At 38.5% G+C, this 19,100-nt stretch overlaps 1 protein-coding gene across 1 annotated transcript in view; it reads right to left on the bottom strand.

Annotated features, from left to right (window-relative positions):
• The window catches only part of GDA (guanine deaminase), a gene marked incomplete at both ends in the record, with an annotated part of 145,315 nt that overhangs the window by 79,179 nt on the left and 47,036 nt on the right, over nucleotides 1–19,100 (bottom strand). The window contains one exon of the mRNA XM_082615578.1: nucleotides 4,381–4,469. Coding sequence (XP_082471704.1) covers nucleotides 4,381–4,469 — 89 coding nt within the window. The remainder of the gene's footprint in view (nucleotides 1–4,380; nucleotides 4,470–19,100) is intronic.

Genomic DNA, 19,100 nt, shown 5'->3' with positions numbered 1-19,100 from the left:
ACTGGTCTATTGATACAATGAAACACTATTCGCAATGAAAAAGATTGGACTACTAGTATACATAACAATATGGGTGAATCTCAAAAACATTATTTTGAATGGAAGAATCCAGACACAGAAGAGTACATATTGAGTTATTACATTTATGTGATGTTCAAAAACAGGCAAAATTAAATCTAAGTGATAGAAATCAAACAGTAGCTGCTGATAAGGGGCTGGACAGTGACTGGAAGCAGCACAGGGGAACTTTCTAGGATGACAGGAATGTTTTATATCTTGATTGGTATGTTTGACAAATATATATTTGTCAAAGTTTATCAAATTATATAAGATCTGTGCACTTTACTATATAAAAAATGTTTCCTAAAAAACAACTACAAAAAATTTTTTTTAAGAAAGGGTCTTGAATACTCAATTTAGTGAATTAACATGTATTTGTTATTCTGTAGCCAAGAAGGAGGGGATCATGAGAATATTTGATCCTTTGTTTTTTATCTTCTTTGGCAGAACTGTGACATATTGAACCCCAGGTTTAGGAAGTTGAATCTGGTGGTGGCAGGCACGTGTGGGGACACTCTTTCAATCTCTCAAGCATGAGAGCACTTCTGAATAAAGGAAAAGGATAAATACGAGAGAAAGAACTTGATTTTTATTAGCTCTAGTTAGCAGAGGAAAGAGTCAGAGTAAGTTTCTGAGCATGTGATGCTGAATAAATGACATGAAGTACAGAGAATTTAAAAGGAAAGTCCATTTTGAGGGAGGGACAATGTCATACTAAGCCTACAGTCAAAGTATGACCTGCAAGTCTCCAAAAAGCAATTGAACACATGGGATAAGAGGTCACAGAGTTAAAGATGGCATTCAGATTTGACAGTCTCCCCTGATTAGGTAACCCTAGAAGTTGGTGGTGCCGGAGATTTCTGTGGAAGAAAGAATGAAACTAAACCTTGAGCAGTAGCCTCCACTTAAAGAGTAGGATTGAGGAAGAGGTCATGCTCAATCTAGACAGAATCATTGTCAGGAAGATAGACACCTATGACAGAGAGTTGCTGAGGACAGCAATTTGGGGAAGGAGTGCAGGACAGTGACCAGTGTTAAAAACTGCAAGAGTCCAGACCCTGCGAGCTTTCATTTCCATACAATGACACCTGATTTCACATGGATGCAGTCCTTTATTATCTAAGTACTTACCCAGTCCTAGTATGTTTTAGTTACTGTCCTAGGTGCTGAGGAGAGAGCCATGAACAGGAAAGACAGGTGTAGAGAAAGTACTGGGCAAAAACTATTCGGTAGTGAAAGTTAGAATGGTAATGTAGGGGAAGAGTGAAAGTCACTTTTTGTTTTCCATGTAGGAGAAACCTGAGCATATTCTGAAGGTACCAGAGATGAAAGAACTCAAGGAGATAACACAGGTACAAAGTCTTCAGAGGCGACAGGGAGCAAGGATTTACTGTATCAGAAGTTTAACTTTCACCCAGAAAGCCTAGTAATCCTTTTTAGGAAACAGGAAGTATTATGAAATGCTTATTAATAGAAACATTCACATAATGAAAGTTATATTCCAGGATTACTACAGATAGCAGTACATGCAGGAGTGTGTGGACTGTCAGAGCTGCACGTGAGATTAGCGGTCACTGGCCCAGCTACTCATTCTATGGAAAGATCAAAGGAAGCTTGAGGATGATTAGTGGCCCAGCCAGGCTTAGAACTCCCCTCAAGATATCATTTGCAGGGCTTCCCTGGTGGCGCAGTGGTTGAGAGTCTGCCTGCCGATGCAGGGGACACAGGTTCGTGCCCCGGTCCGGGAAGATCCCACATGCTGCGGAGTGGCTGGGCCCGTGGGCCACAGCCGCTGGGCCTGCGCGTCTGGAGCGTGTGCTCTGCAATGGGAGAGGCCACAATAGTGAGAGGCCCGCGTACCGCAAAAAAAAAAAAAAAAAAAAAATTAAAAAAAAAAAAGATACCACTTGCAGCTAAATGGTTGCTATCAAAAGTCAAACTGCAGGCAAAGCAGGGGGGCTTGAAGGCTGAAGCAGGAGAAGGTGAAAATGCTCTCCTTTCTCCTTCTGCTTTTCCACTTTGCTCTTTTCACTTTACTTAATCACTATCCTAACTTCCTCAGAAAATCTCAACTTTCCCCGGATAAAAACCATCAACTTCACATCCCAAACTTGCAGTGCTGCCTAGGCTGTACCAGAACCTGGTAAAAAAAGAGAAAGAACAATATGTGCCCCTGTATACACTTGTCAGAACACCCACCTGTCTTTTAACCAAGTGGAAAATGCTAGAAAAAGCCCTACAATCAAAATACATGAACTTCTATAGAACAGCCTAAGTTACTCAGGCTGCTTGCACACTATTGGCAACCCTCATCAACATGCACTGCTGGGGATGCAATGGTCCCAAGGGCCTGGGAATCCTGGGCTGTTTGAAAACCACTCTTTCATTGCACAAAAATGCAAGGGTGTGAAACAAACAACATCTTGTCCTTATTAAAAATTTTGGTATTTTGTTCATTGTGGGGTTTTTGCATTAATTTTGATTTTTAAAAATACTGCATTAAACTGCATTAAAGTATTATTTATCTTGATTAGTAAGTTTTTTGCCCTCCCCAAAATCCTTAAATTCTGTGCTCAAGGTGAATGCCTCACTTGCCTCACCCTAATCCTGGCCCTGTCAATCTCTCTCTGGTCCATGGTCATAGTCTGATCCACTCCTATCAAAGCACAGCTCAGAGTGCTCCAGCTGTAATTTTCATTTAAAAAAAAATCCACACGGTGCTGAGATACCTGTAGGTACATTGATTCTATTAAACAGTCTGTCAGAGACATCATGTATTTTAATCCTGACTTGAAGAAATACAACTGTACCTATCTTATAGGTTTGATATAAAAATTACTTTGCATTTTAAATATAATTTTTCTTCAAAGATTTTAGTCTTCCACCAAAGTTCACAATTTTTCTTACCTTCTCACTTTTCTGTGTGTAGTGCTTATAGGTCTCCTGGAATATGCATTTGTTAGATGTATTTAACTCCAAAAGCAGCCTCATAAAGAGGGACAAAAGGATATGAAGACCCACAGATGTGTTCACCTCACTGCCCATCCTCCAGCCACTCCACCATCCTCCCACCCTCTCCCAACCTCCATCTCATCCACTCGCAAGCCACCTTCTAATCTTTCATGACAAAGCAATGCAAGAAGGTGACTTATAAATGTCAGTTATTCCTCAACCTATATTCTCAAGAAAATCTAGCAGAGGAAACAGATGGCAACAGCAGAGGCGCCTAAAATGATCTCCATGCCCATTGGACTCATCTGCGTGCCCATTGGCCACATGCTTCTAAGCCAACAGGGAGGCAGCACAGAAAGGGAAGGAGGAGGAGATGTGAGTATAAATGCAACAAAACTTTAGGGTCAGTCACCCCATCTCTCTGGACTGTGGCCAGCTCCTCTGCCTCAAAGACTAAGGGGGAACACAATTCAAAGTCCTCCTGCAGTGGACAAGGTGTCTACCACAATCTAGGACAATCCTTTGCCAACAGCCCAGGAGATGAGGTCAAACAGGGGAAGTGGCTTGCTTTCCATCTAACAGCTACAGAGCTGTAGGGTGAGGATTCATGGCAGGTGTTCTAATTCCTAATTCAGTGTTCTCACTACATTACTCTAAAGCCACTTCCCAAGTTATAAAAGTGTTTTTAGAATGAAAACGATTTCGGTTGACTTTGGAACTTTCATTGACTTTGGAAACATACTTGGCCTGAAACCAGACAAAATCTTTGAGTTTAAAAGAAGTATGCCCATTTCTATAAGACAAATCACCCAGGCTATGAAGAGAGTAGACCAATCAACAGGAAACACATTTGGCACAAATATTAACCACTAAAGTAGCTGGAACATAAAATTGTAGCTCAAATGCTACTTTTGGAGATAGGTCTTCCCTAAGCACACTGTCAGAGTTATTCCTCCCCAAACTCCCCTCCACAGCACTAGTTTATCTCTATCATGCTCCCTCGTTACTTCCTTTATAGAAGGCATCACTGTCATGCTTACATATCTGTGCACTTGTTTATGCTCACTGTCTCCCATGGGCCGTAAACCCAGTGAGGACCAAGGCTCTGTAGATCATTTTCACCTCCAGATCCTATTCCTACACAACACATAATAAGCTCAACAAATATTTGCTGAAGAAGTAAATGAGTGATGGCAGCCTCTAGTTTTCAAAGTTTCTGTCTTTCAGCTCCATGTTCTCTATTTACCTTCTCTTTCCCACCTCATCCTTAAAAAAAAAAAAGCCTCTCTGTCTCTCAAGACAGGTTCTTATCATCTGAGGCTATTTAACAGCATCAAGTAAAAGGGAAAAATGTTGGCTCTGACTTACTGGTGGCTCAGTTCTCTTATTTCACATGGCTTGAAACACCATTCTTTGGCCAGCTTTTCTTGTTGGGACGCTCCTTCCAAAAACACTATCTTTAAAAAAAAAGAAAGAAAAGAATCACAAATTAATGAACCATAGTCATTTGTTGTTATTAAATATCTAAATCTTAAAAGAGACTATACCATAGCTAAATTAATTTTAAAAGGTATTTGACAGCAAATGGGATAGAGTTCAGAGGCAAAAAGACAGGGATTTGCCTTTGCTTGCCCAAAGAAGTAAACTGTATGAAGTTTCTCCTTTTCTGCCATTCTATAGATATAAGTAAGACTTCAAAAATTCTAATTTGAAGATACACAGTATTAAAAATGGCTAATTGGTATCTATTTCTCCCCGCCCCCCAAATGATTAAAGGAAACAATTGTTTATAGAAAGTGTACCTCACTGCAGATGAATGAAAGATTTTTGTTAGGCTGTTATAGGATCCCAAGTCCAGAACACAGTAGTAGTATACCACGGGACAATTTATTAACACTGAACATAACTGCATGTAATAATTGCCTGACAGTGGAATCTTAGCATGAACTATGTTGATGTTCTGATGCTAGACATCTGCTATAAAGAGGTCTGCTATATTTTTCTAGTAGTGTGCATGAGAAACTAACAGAATGATCTCTCCCATGGAGAGTGTGAGTCCGTGGGCAATAGGTGGGAAACCCTGGATGGGTTCCAATCCCTCTTGGTCTGGTTTCCTCATCTGCAAACTGAGGATACCATCAGTACATACTTCACAGAGCTACTGTGAAGGCTAAATATAGTAATTTCAATTAAGAAGTTAGCACATCCCTGGAACATTTAAATGGTAGATACATTGCATCTATTGTTGATTCTTTTTAAGTTCAGTGTGATTGCTTTCTCTGTAAAAGTGGATTGCAAAGCAAGAAAGGACAAAGAAAAATGAAATATATGTGCAGGACATATCCTGTTTCATTTTTAAATGCAATATTGTAAAAATAAATGTTTCATGGAACATGAAATATTGAAAGAAAACTTTTATATAAAATTTATCTAAACAATTAGAAGGCAATATACTGCAGGAAAAATAGTTTGTGGAACAGAAAATAAAATAAAATAAATATTGACTTCTCTATTCATTGATATCCTTTTTTAAAAACAGCAATTTTTATCAGAAGAGAAAATAAAAATGTAATTCCTACAAATAAAGAAAAGTAGGGCCTCCCTGGTGGCGCAGTGGTTGAGAGTCCGCCTGCCGATGCAGGGGATACGGGTTCGTGCCCCGGTCTGGGAGGATCCCATATGCCGTGGAGCGGCTGGGCCCGTGAGCCATGGCCGCTGGGCCTGTGCATCCGGAGCCTGTGCTCTGCAACGGGAGAGGCCACAACAGTGAGAGGCCCGCATACCGCAAAAAAAAAAAAAAAAAGAAAAGTAATTGGATGATTCTAAAAATATATTTGAATCAATAAATGTCAAAGCAGATACAAAATTAATTGAAAATCACAAAAACAGAATTTTATCAATGTATCTTAGAGCTGATTTAACATTTACCATTACCGAAAGGAAGGGAGGGAGGGAGGGAGGGAGGAAGAAAGGAAATATTTGTAAAGTACTAGATTCATACATTTGAAATAAATACTTTTGAGGAAAATATAAATGATCAAAATTTACTCTGGAGAGATAGGAAAACTGAATGAACCAGTAACTCTATAAGAAAATGAGGAGAGGGATAAATTGGGAGATTGGGATTGACAAATACACACTACTGTATATAACTAATAAGGAACTGCTGCATAGCACAGGGAACTCTACTCAATACTCTGTAATAACCTAAATGGAAAAAGAATCTAGAAAAGAGTGGATATATGTATATGTATAACTGATTCACTTTGCTGTACAGTAGAAACTAACACAACATTGTAAATCAACTATACTCCAATAAAAATTAATTAAAAATAAATAAAAGCAGATATGAAAATTAAAAAAAAAGAAACTGAGGAAGTTTTACTACCTTTTAGAAAAGCTCATGGTTCAGAACCATGCTGTCTAATAGAAATATAATGCCTGTCACAAATGCAAGCCACATTTATAATTTTAAATTTTCTAATAGCCACACTAAAAGTGTAAAAAGGAACAGTAAAATTAATTTCAATAACATCTTTTATTTAACAACATAGGTGGCTATGACAAAAAATTATCATGTCAACATAAAATCAATGTAAAAGTTATTAATTTTACTTTTTCTTAGTCTTTAAAATCCAGGGTATATTTTGCATTTAAAGTACATTTCAATCTGGCTGGTAAATTTTCATTAGAAATACTTCATCTGTATATTTAGACTTTACATAATCTACAAAACATAGACTCACATAACCAGTTTGTCCCCAAAACACTGAAACACTGAGATGAGTATCAATTTTTAAATGAGAAATTAAATTTAAAATAAAAATAATAAATTTAAAAATTCAGTTCCTCAGTCATATTAGCTGCATTTCAGGTGCTTATTATGCCATATTAGATAGCACACATTCAGAGAATTTTATAGCAAAGTTCTTTCTAGCTTACAAAGAACAGAAAATGTCTGTGCTAAGAGCTCCAGAGCATGGAAAACAATGGACACCTCTCTGTTTCTTAAAACTACCATAATCCTCATACCAAAACCTGACAAAATATACAATATACATAAACACAGATATACAGAGAATAAAAATTATAATATAAGCCAATGCCTTTTGTAATGTAATTATTAAATAAATAATTAATAATAAATACAGGCGCAAAAATAATCCCAATGATATACTGGCAATAAAAAGCAAAAATATGTTAAAATAATAATTCAGCATGTCTGCAGCATGTAAGCCTCAATTATTTCAACCAAGCAAGACACATCTTAAATGAACTTAAAGCTGATGTTGAGTAGTTGGGCAAAGGCCCTACTCCTCAGAGACCACTGGACTAAATCTACCTGCCCTCTTTCTGTTTTCTTCAGTCAACATGAAAACTAGAATTCACCTGCTCCTCAAATACACAGCAGGGATCTTGATCTGTAACATTCTCTTCAAAAAGCTCTGTGCTACTTTCTTGTTCCTGACCTGCTCCTACCACTCTCCACTTCACTGTGACCTCTTGTTACTGCCCATCCGTCAACAGCAAATTTCCCTGTGTCTTCAATATCTGCTCTGAGTTTCTCCCTCCTGATAACTGGGGCTCTTCCCTGAGGACATGGCCTTCCCTACCCTTCTCAAATGACAGGTATTCATACATCAGGGTCAGGCAATGAGTTTCCATACCCACCATGGCCATTTCTAAACCATTTTTCCTGCAGCTTCTTGTAAACATGGAAAGCTCCCTTAAGACCCACTCCTTTCAGCTTTCAAGGCATTCTTCCTCTTTCTTTGTTGTTCTGCTTTACCACCCTTCTCTCATTGTTCAAATCTGTTGACGCCTGCCCCACACTCTATCTCTCCACTGCAAGCCCTGCCTTCACTCCTTATCATATAAACATGGACAACCCTTTTGAGATCATAGCACCTACTTCCATGAACTCATCTTCATGTGATCTGTTTATGAACAAATGAAGTTTATGAACTTCACGTCATGGCCACACCTTGGGCATGTTCACGACCCATAACTGTTCTACCTCTAAAACTACGGAATCACACAACTGACCACCATTTCTTCTTTTTCCTGTTTGCCACACCTTAAAGAGCCCTTCCTTTACTTTCTCCTCTCTGCTTTCCCCCAGTCCATCTTTCACCACTTTCCTTGTCCAGCCTGGATTCCACCAGCTATTTTTTCATATTTCTTATATCTTTTAGTTAACACACATGTGCTGAATTTTCAACCCTGATGAAACCCAGCCCTGCTTCTCTGGGCTGCACCTGAGGAGCCAGGCAGCACTGGGGCAAGCACACCACACAGTAGACAGAATATCCATAGTCATCAAGTTCAAAGATGCTCCAGCCAACGTCTGTGCCTGGCCCCCTAAGACATTTCTCCAGCCCTGTCTTTACTGTCAATAAAATTGACAGGAGGCCTAATTGCTTATCCACTGACAGATCATTAGAAGTATTTTTTAGTAATAAATTTATACACAATTTTTTTTATCAAGTAACTCAAAAGGAGTTCAAAGGATTGAGGAAAATCGCTATAACAAAACTCTGCCCTTTCCCATCTACTTGATTAATGTGAAAATGTTTCTCAGCACTTACATCTATAAAAATGAAAAATAAGAAAAAAACTGATACTGCTCCTATTTAATTCTACTAACAAGTAACACTCATCCATAGATACATTACCTAGTTGGAAGAGAAAAACAGCTTTTTTATTTTATTAATACATTTAACAAATTACTTTTCAAAATGTGTAATACACATTTTAAAATTTCCTTGTGGTCCCAGGAAATTTTAAATATTTAAATTTATGCACACAAATTTCATTGCAATTGTTGACCAGTAAAAGGCTTTGAAGTGTAAAACTATACTGTATTAGCACAAACTCTGTAAGAAAAGGAGAATAGAATTAGTAATTCTAGAAGAAAAAGGAACTGTATACCATATCAGATCATTAATAAGGAGCTAGTTCATGATTTTTTGAAAAATAGATTAAGGTAGATATCAAACCACTATATTTTGATTCCATCAGACATCTTTTAAAAAGTAATAGCATAGCTTAATTTTAACATGTATATATTTACAATTTGCCGGAAATTATAAGCTTTAAACATTTTAAAATTTAATAAAAACTATACATACCAACTTCTAAAAATGCAAAAGCAAACAGAATTTTTCAAAATTCTTTTAGGGGGCACATTAGTAAAAACAAATGTGAAGAGTATTTCTCTAGTCAATTCATGTTCCATCCCTCCACCATGATGATTTCAAGTCTACCCTCTCTTCAAATCTCTCATCCCGCTTACCCCAAAAATATACATCAAACATTTGCAATAGCTAAAAATTGCAGATAATTTCAGAGTCAGTCAAATAAGGGATTGGTTAAATATGATGAAACTGCAGCAATTAAAAGTATCAGTGAAGACAAATTTACTGAATTATCCTCGATATAATCTTAAGGTTTTTTTTAAAAAATGCAAAAAAAAATTAAGGTACTAGATAACATATATGGTATCCAATTTTTTATAAGAATATGGTGTGTGTGAGGGGGTTGCTGTGTCTAAATGTTCACAGTGGTTATTTTCTCTTTACAGTAGAATTTGGGGGTAATTTTTGCTTTCATCTTTATATCTTTGCAGATTCAAAATTGTTAAGAGTAAATGTTTTATTCTATCTAAAACAATAAAGTCAATTCCATTTAAAATATACATGAAAATGTAAAGTAAAACAAAATAGAAATACATAAAAATAATCTCTACTCATAGACCTATGGTTGGGGAGTTAAGATACGCAGAGACAGATAATGAATCAGATGGGGGAGGGCATGATGACAGAGTGCCATTGGTCCCACCAGTTCAGATGAAGAGATAGTGGGCCTGGTCAGTGAAGGTTTCAAAGAAAAGACAGAACTCAGACAATGATGGGTAGGATTTGGGACTTACAAGTATCCAGAATTAGAGGGAAAGGGATAGAAGGGGTAAATAATGATAGGTGCAGAGGCATAGAGGCAAAAAAACTACAAGTTGTGTTATAGACAGGTGTGTACGTTAACAGTGGAGTTGGAGAGAACCTTAATTCACAAATCAAGTACTTGATATTTTTTTCTTCTTCTCATTCATGTATTCACTCAACAATTACTGCTTGAGTGACTCCTGTGTGCAAAGCACTATTCCAGGGGCTAGGAACAATAAATTGATAGATGAATATAAGACACATTGCATATATTAGTGAGTGCTATGATGAAAAATAAAGCAAAGTAAATGGATACAATAAGATGTGGGATGTGATAGTCTCTCTGAGAGATGATGTTTGAGCACAGATTTGCATGAAGGGAATAAACCACTTGCATATTCTTGGAAGAGCATTCCAGGCAGAGGAAAGAGCCAGTACAAGGACCCTGATACGTATATTTAAATTAAACTTAAATTAGATGCTTGGCATGTTTTGAAATACCAGGACGACCAGTGGGGATATAGTATAAAGACTAGAAGAAAGTGTAGTAAAAAATCAGATGGAGGAGGTAGCAAGGGGCTTTGTAGGTCATGGCCTTGAGATTTATTTTTAGGAAACCTCTAAAAATACTGTGGAAAATGAATGTGGAAAATTACAAAATACCATTGATATTGCCTTTATGGGGCAATGGCTCTCTCATCTTGATGTTACCTGGGCTTATGTGGCCATTCATTCACTTACTCAGTTATTCATCATCAAGAGAGCCTATTATGGCATGGCCTTCCTCTTCACAGACCACAGTCTAGGTGGGCTGTCAATCACATACATAAGTCATTAAAACCCAAGTTTCATAAAATCATAGATGGTGCCAACTGGCAGGAACCTCATTCAACGCCCTTGTTTTCCAGATGAGGAAACTGAATCCCTTCTATTAAGCAAACAACTCCAAGTGCTCTCTTACTTAAAACAGAGACTATTTAGGATGAGAAATAATGAGAATGTCAAATATACTAAAGCCAAAAGCAGATGAGTAATGACTGTCAGCTAATGAAAAAAAATCTCCACAAGATACAGCTTCAAACACCAGATGGCAAATGTGGGCAAAAGGCTTGTTGCTATGGAACAGAATAAACTGCTCTTTGGGCCATGGTGAAATAGCTTGGCCATCTAACAAAATAAGGTAATATATATTGCAACACAAAATCCACTCAGGCACAGTAATGGGAGATAAACAGATAAAAATGTGAGCTCTCAATGATTTCTGAAGCTTCTGGATGGAGATGAAAATTGCTATATTAGCTCAATTCATATCAAACAGATTAATAGAAAAGATAAAGTGAGACTGCTTTTTAAAATAAACTGTCAGCCTATAAAAGTAGAATCCAGTGAATTCATGTTACAAAGGCACCAAAGGGTAGCATGAAGGACTTAGATCTTGAGGTCCAATGTTCTCATTTCACAGATGAGGAAACAGAACAGGATATGTGACTTGTCCAGGGTCACCAGGCAAGGCAGGAGTATCTGCTGGACTTGACCGATCTTCCCTGAGATTCTTCCAGACCTCTGTGACTGCTTCTCTAACAGTATAAACAAAGAGTCAGCACACTTTCTTTTTTTTTTTTAACATCTTTATTGGAGTGTAATTGCTTTACAATGCTGTGTTAGTTTCTGCTTTATAACAAAGTGAACCAGTTATACATATACATATATCCCTATATCTCTTCCCTCTTGAGTCTCCCTCCCACCCTCCCTATCCCACCCCTCTAGGTGGTCACAAAGCACTGAGCTGATCTCCCTGTGCTCTGCAGCTGCTTCCCACTAGCTAGCTATTTTACATTTGGTAGTGTATGTATGTCCATGCCACTCTGTCGCTTTGTCACAGCTTACCCTTTCCCCTCCCCATATCCTCAAGTCCATTCTCTAGTAGGTCTGTGTCTTTATTCCCATCTTGCCCCTAGGTTCTTCATGACTTTTTTTTTTCTTAGATTCTATATATATGTGTTAGCATACGGTATTTGTTTTTCACTTTCTGACTTACTTCACTCTGTATGACAGTCTCTAGGTCCATCCACCTCATTACAAATAACTCAATTTCATTTCTTTTTATGACTGAGTAATATTCTATTGTATATATGTGCCACATCTTCTTTATCCACCATCTGTTGATGGACACTTAGGTTGCTTCCCTGTCCTGGCTACTGTAAATAAGCTGCAATGAACATTGTGGTACATGACTCTTTTTTGAATTATGGTTTTCTCAGGGTATATGCCCAGTAGTGGGATTGCTGGGTCATATGGTAGTTCTATTTTTAGTTTTTTAAGGAACCTCTATACTGTTCTCCATAGTGGCTGTATCAATTTACATTCCCACCAACAGTGCAAGAGGGTTCCCTTTTCTCCTCACCCTCTCCAGCATTTATTGTTTGTAGATTTTTTGATGATGGCCATTCTGACTGGTGTGAGATGATATCTCATTGTAGTTTTGATTTGCATTTCTCTAATGATTATGATGTTGAGCATTCTTTCAGGTGTTTGTTGGCAATCTGTATATCTTCTTCAGAGAAATGTCTATTTAGGTCTTCTGGCCATTTTTGGATAGGGTGGTTTGTTTTTTTGATATTGAGCTGCATGAGCTGCTTGTAAATTTTGGAGATTTATCCTTTGTCAGTTGCTTCGTTTGCAAATATTTTCTCCCATTCTGAGGGTTGTCTTTTTGTCTTGTTTATGGTTTCCTCTGCTGTGCAAAAGCTTTTAAGTTTCATTAGGTCCCATGTGTTTATTTTTGTTTTTATTTCCATTTCTCTAGGAGGTGGGTCAAAAAGGATCTTGCTGTGATTTATGTCATGGAGTGTTCTGCCTATGTTTTCCTCTAACAGTTTAATAGTGTCTGGCCTTACATTTAGGTCTTTATTCCATTTTGAGTTTATTTTTGTGTATGGTGTTAGGGAGTGTTCTGATTTCCTTCTTTTACATGTAGCTGTCCAGTTTTCCCAGCACCACTTATTGAAGAGACTGTCTTTTCTCCATTGTATATCCTTGCCTCCTTTGTCATAGATTAGTTGACCAAAGGTGCCTGGGTTTATCTCTGGGCTTTCTATCTTGTTCCATTGATCTATGTTTCTGTTTTTGTGCCAGTACCATATTGTCTTGATTACTGTAGCTTTGTAGTATAGTCTGAAGTCAGGGAGCCTGATTCCTCCAGCTCTGTTTTTTTCCCTCAAGACTGCTTTGGCTATTCGGGGTCTTTTGTGTCTCCATACAAATTTTAAGATTTTTTGCTCTAGTTCCGTAAAAACTGCCATTGGTAATTTGATAGGGATTGCACTGAATCTGTAGATTGCTTTGGGTAGTAGAGTCATTTTCACAGTGTTGATTCTTCCAACCCAAGAACATGGTATATCTCTACATCTATTTGTATCATCTTTAATTTCTTTCATCGGTGTCTTATAATTTTCTGCATACAGGTCTTTTGTCTCCTTAGGTAGTTTTTTTCCTAGATATTTTATTCTTTTTGTTGCAGTGGTAAATGGGAGTGTTTTCTTAATTTCACTTTCAGATTTTTCATCATTAGTGTATAGGAATGCAAGAGATTTCTGTGCATTAATTTTGTATCCTGCTACTTTACCACATTCATTGATTAGCTCTAGTAGTTTTCTGGTGGCATCTTTAGGATTCTCTATGTATAGTATCACGTCATCTGCAAACAGTGACAGCTTTACTTCTTCTTTTCCGATTTGGATTCCTTTTATTTCTTTTTCTGCTCTGAATGCTGTGGCTAAAACTTCCAAAACTATGTTGAATAATAGTGGTGAGAGTGGGCCATACATTAAATTAAGTATTTTAGACTTTGTGGATCATATTGTCTCTGTTGTAACTATTCAATCCTGTCACTGTAGAGCAAGATCAGCCATAGATAAGATATACACAAATAGGTGTGGCTATGCTCCAATAAACTTTACTTATAGAAAATGAAATTTGCATTTTACATAATTTTCACTTTTCATAAAATATTCTTATTTTTAAAACCATTTAAAAATGTAAAAATGGGCAGAAGACCTAAATAGACATTTCTCCAAAGAAGACACACAGATGACCAATAGGCACATGAAAAAAATGCTCAACATTGCTAATTATTAGAGAAATACAAGTCAAAACTACAGTGAAGGACCACCTCACACCAGTCAGAATGGCCATTATTAAAAAGGCTACAAATAACAAATGCTGGAGAGGGTGTTGGGAATTGTTGGGAATGTAAATTGGTGCAGCCGCTGTGGAAACAGTGTGGAGCCTCCTTACAAAACTAAAAATAGAGTTGCCATATGATCCAGCAATTTCACCTCTACGCATATATCCAGACAAAACTATAATTAGAAAAGATACATGCATCCCAGTGTTCACTGCAGCACTATTTACAATAGCCAAGACATGGAAGCAACCTAAATGTCCACTGACAGATGAATGGATAAAGAAGATGTAGTATATATGTACAATGGAATACTACTCAGCCATAAAAAAGAATGAAATAATGCCATTTGCAGCAACATGAATGGACCTAGAGGTTATCATACTAAGTGAAGTAAGTCAGAAAGAGAAAGACAAATACCATATGATATCACTTATATGTAGAATCTAAAATATGACACAAATGAACTTACTTTTGAAACAGATTCACAGACATAGAACACAAACTTATGGTTACTAAAGGGGAAAGGGGGTGGGGGAGGGAAAAATTAGGAGTTTGGGATTAGAAGATACAAACTACTACATATAAAATAGGTTTAAAAAACAAGGTCCTACTATATAGCATAGGAAATATTCAATATCATATAATAAGCCATGGTGGAAAAGAATATGAAAAAAAAAAAAATATATATATATATGAAACTGAATCACTTTGCTGTACACCAGAAACTGACACATCACTGTAAATCAACAGTACTTCAATAAAAATAAACAAGTTTTTAAAAAATGTAAAAACCACACTTAGCTCACTGGCCATATAAAAACCAGGCAGTGGGCTAGATTTGACCTGTGGGCCACAGACTGCCAACTTCTGATGCACACTCCTAAAAAGATGCATGCAATTAAAACTGTATAATCTGAAAACCATCCCAGTGGCTTACACTAATATCTCTAATTGGCAATAACTTTTAATGATTTTTCCTTTAACTTCAGAGCCTGATTAAAAAAAAAAAAAAAAACTCTTGGAAAAGTACCAATTCTGGCTGCCTTATTTTCCTGTAGAAAACATATACTTTTTGATATATGAAAAAGTAACCATAGTAATTTTTCTTATCTCTACTGAAGACATCACTAATGATTCATTGGTATTTAGTAATTTTTTATTAGAAAAAAACAACATATTTCACAATGATAGGTTGTCTGATAATAAAAATACTGTGTGCGACTTCCGGGTAAGATGGCGGAAGAGTAAGACGCGGAGATCACCTTCCTCCCCACGGATACACCAGAAATACAGCTACACGTGGAACAACTCCTACAGAACACCTACTGAACGCTGGCAGAAGACCCCAGACCTCCCAAAAGGCAAGAAACTCCCCACATACCTGGGTAGGGCAAAGCGGAGAGATCCCCACACAGAGGATCAGTGCCGAGCGGCACTCACCAGCCCGAGAGGCTTGTCTGCTCACCCGCCGGGGCGCGCAGCGCTGGAAGCTGAGGCTCGGGCTTCGGTCAGAGCGCAGGGAGAGGACTGGGGCTGGCGGCGAGAACTCAGCCTGAAGGGGGCTAATGTGCCACAGCTAGCCGGGAGGGAGTCCGGGAAAACTCTGGAGCTGCCGAAGAGGCAAGAGACTTTTTCTTCCCTCTTGGTTTCCTGGTGCGCGAGGAGAGGGGATTAAGAGCGCTGCTTAAAAGGGCTCCGCAATCGGGCGCGAGTCGCGACTGAAAGCGCGGAGCCCAGAGACGGGCGTGGGACGCTGGGGCTGCTGCTGCCGCCGCCAAGAAGCCTGTGTGCGACCGCAGGTCACTGCCCACACCGCCCTTCCGGGAGCCTGTGCAGCCCGCCACTGCCGGGGTCCCGGGATCCAGGGGCGGCTTCCCTGGGAGAACGCACGGCGCGCCTCGGGCTGGTGCAACGTCACGCCGACCTTTGCCGCTGCAGGCTCGCCCCGCACTCCGTGCCCCTCCCTCCCGCCCGGCCTGAGTGAGCCAGAGTCCCCGAAGAGGCTGCTCCTTTAACCCTGTCCTGCCTGAGCGAAGAACAGACGCCCTCCGGCGACCTACACGCAGAGGCGGGGCCAAATCCAAAGCTGAGACCCAGGAGCTGTGAGAACAAAGAAGAGAAAGGGAAACCTCTCCCAGCAGCCTCAGAAGCAGCGGATTAAAGCTCCACAATCAACTTGATGTACCCTGCATCTGTGGAATACATGAATAGACAACACATCATCCCAAATTGAGGAGCCAGGAGTCAGTGCTGTGCCTCTGAGGTGGGAGAGCCAACTTCAGGACACTGGTCCACAAGAGACCTCCCAGCTCCACATAATATCAAACGGCAAAAATCTTCCAGAGATCTCCATCTCAACACCAGCACCCAGCTTCACTCAACGACCAGCAGGCTACAGTGCTGGACACCCTAAGCCAAACAACTAGCAAGACAGGAACACAACGCCACCCATTAGCAGAGAGGTGGCCTAAACTCATAAAAAGTCTGCAGACACCCCAAAACACACCACCAGACGTGGACCTGCCCACCAGAAAGACAAGATCCAGCCTCATCCACCAGAACACAGGCACTAGTCCCCTCCACCAGGAAGCCTACACAACCCACTAAACCAACCTTAGCCACTGGGGTCAGACACCAAAAACAACGGGAACTACAAACCTGCAGCCTGCAAAAAGGAGACCCCAAACACAGTAACATAAGCAAAATGAGAAGACAGAAAAACACACAGCAGGAGAAGGAGCAAGATAAAAACCCACCAGATCTAACAAATGAAGAGGTAATAGGCAGTCTACCTGAAAAAGAATTCAGAATAATGATGGTAAAGATGATCCAAGATTCTATTTCCCAGATCCAAAATCTTGGAAATAGAATAGACAAAATGCAAGAAACAGTTAACAAGGACCTAGAAGAACTAAAGATGAATCAAGCATCGATTAAAAACACAATACATGAAATAAAAAATACTCTAGATGGGATCAATAGCAGAATAACTGAGGCAGAAGAACGGATAAGTGAGGTGGAAGATAAAATAGTGGAAATAACTGCTGCAGAGCAAAATAAAGAAAAAAGAATGAAACGAACAGAGGACAGTCTCAGAGACCTCTGGGACAACATTAAACGCACCAACATTCGAATTATAGGGGTTCCAGAAGAAGAAGAGAAAAAGAAAGGGACTGAGAAAATATTTGAAGAGATTATAGTTGAAAACTTCCCTAATATGGGAAAGGAAATAGTTAATCAAGTCCAGGAGGCACAGAGAGTCCCATACAGAATAAATCCAAGGAGAAATACGCCAAGACACATATTAATCAAACTGTCAAAAATTAAACACAAAGAAATCATATTAAAAGCAGCAAGGCAAAAACAACAAATAACACACAAGGGAATCCCCATCAGGATAACAGCTGATCTCTCAGCAGAAACTCTACAAGCCAGAAGGGAGTGGCAGGACATACTTAAAGTGATGAAGGAGAAAAACCTGCAACCAAGATTACTCTACCCAGCAAGGATCTCATTCAGATTTGATGGAGAAATTAAAACGTTTACAGACAAGCAAAAGCTGAGAGAATTCAGCACCACCAAACCAGCTTTACAACAAATGCTAAAGGAACTTCTCTAGGCAAGAAACACAACAGAAGTAAAAGACCTACAATAACGAACCCAAAACAATTAAGAAAATGGGAACAGGAACATACATATCAATAATTACCTTAAATGTAAATGGACTAAATGCTCCCACCAAAAGACACAGATTGGCTGAATGGATACAAAAACAAGACCCATATATATGCTGTCTACAAGAGACCCACTTCAGACCTAGAGACACATACAGACTGAAAGTAAGGGGATGGAAAAAGATATTCCATGCAAATGGAAACCAAAAGAAAGCTGGAGTAGCAATTCTCATATCAGACAAAATAGACTTTAAAATAAAGACTACTAGAAGAGACAAAGAAGGACACTACCTAATGATCAAGGGATCGATCCAAGAAGAAGATATAACAATTGTAAATATTTATGCACCCAACATAGGAGCACCTCAATACATAAGGCAAATACTAACAGCCATAAAAGGAGAAATTGACAGTAACACACTCATAGTAGGGGACTTTAACACCCCACTTTCACCAATGGACAGATCATCCAAAATGAAAATAAATAAGGAAACACAAGCTTTAAATGATACATTAAACAAGATGGACTTAATTGATATTTATAGGACATTCCATCCAAAAACAACAGAATACACATTTTTCTCAAGTGCTCATGGAACATTCTCCAGGATAGATCATATCTTGGGTCACAAATCAAGCCTTGGTAAATTTAAGAAAATTGAAATTGTATCAAGTATCTTTTCCGACCACAATGCTATGAGACTAGATATCAATTACAGGAAAAGATCTGTAAAAAATACAAACACATGGAGGCTAAACAATACACTACTTAATAACGAAGTGATCACTGAAGAAATCAAAGAGGAAATTAAAAAATACCTAGAAACAAATGACAATGGAGACACGACGACCCAAAACCTATGGGATGCAGCAAAAGCAGTTCTAAGAGGGAAGTTTATAGCAATACAATCCCACCTTAAGAAACAGGAAACATCTCGAATAAACAACCTAACCTTGCACCTAAAGCAATTAGAGAAAGAAGAACAAAAACATCCCAAAGTTAGCAGAAGGAAAGAAATCATAAAAATCAGATCAGAAATAAATGAAAAAGAAATGAAGGAAACGATAGCAAAGATCAATAAAACTAAAAGCTGGTTCTTTGAGAAGATAAACAAAATTGATAAACCATTAGCCAGACTCATCAAGAAAAAATGGGAGAAGACTCAAATCAATAGAATTAGAAATGAAAAAGGAGAAGTAACAAGTGACACTGCAGAAATACAAAAGATCATGAGAGATTACTATAAGCAACTCTATCCCAATAAAATGGACAACCTGGAAGAAATG

The sequence above is a fragment of the Mesoplodon mirus genome (assembly GCF_964341445.2).
Source record: "Mesoplodon mirus genome assembly, chromosome: 1".
Taxonomy (NCBI): Eukaryota; Metazoa; Chordata; class Mammalia; order Artiodactyla; family Ziphiidae; genus Mesoplodon; species Mesoplodon mirus.
This window is presented reverse-complemented; position numbering and strand designations above follow the sequence as displayed.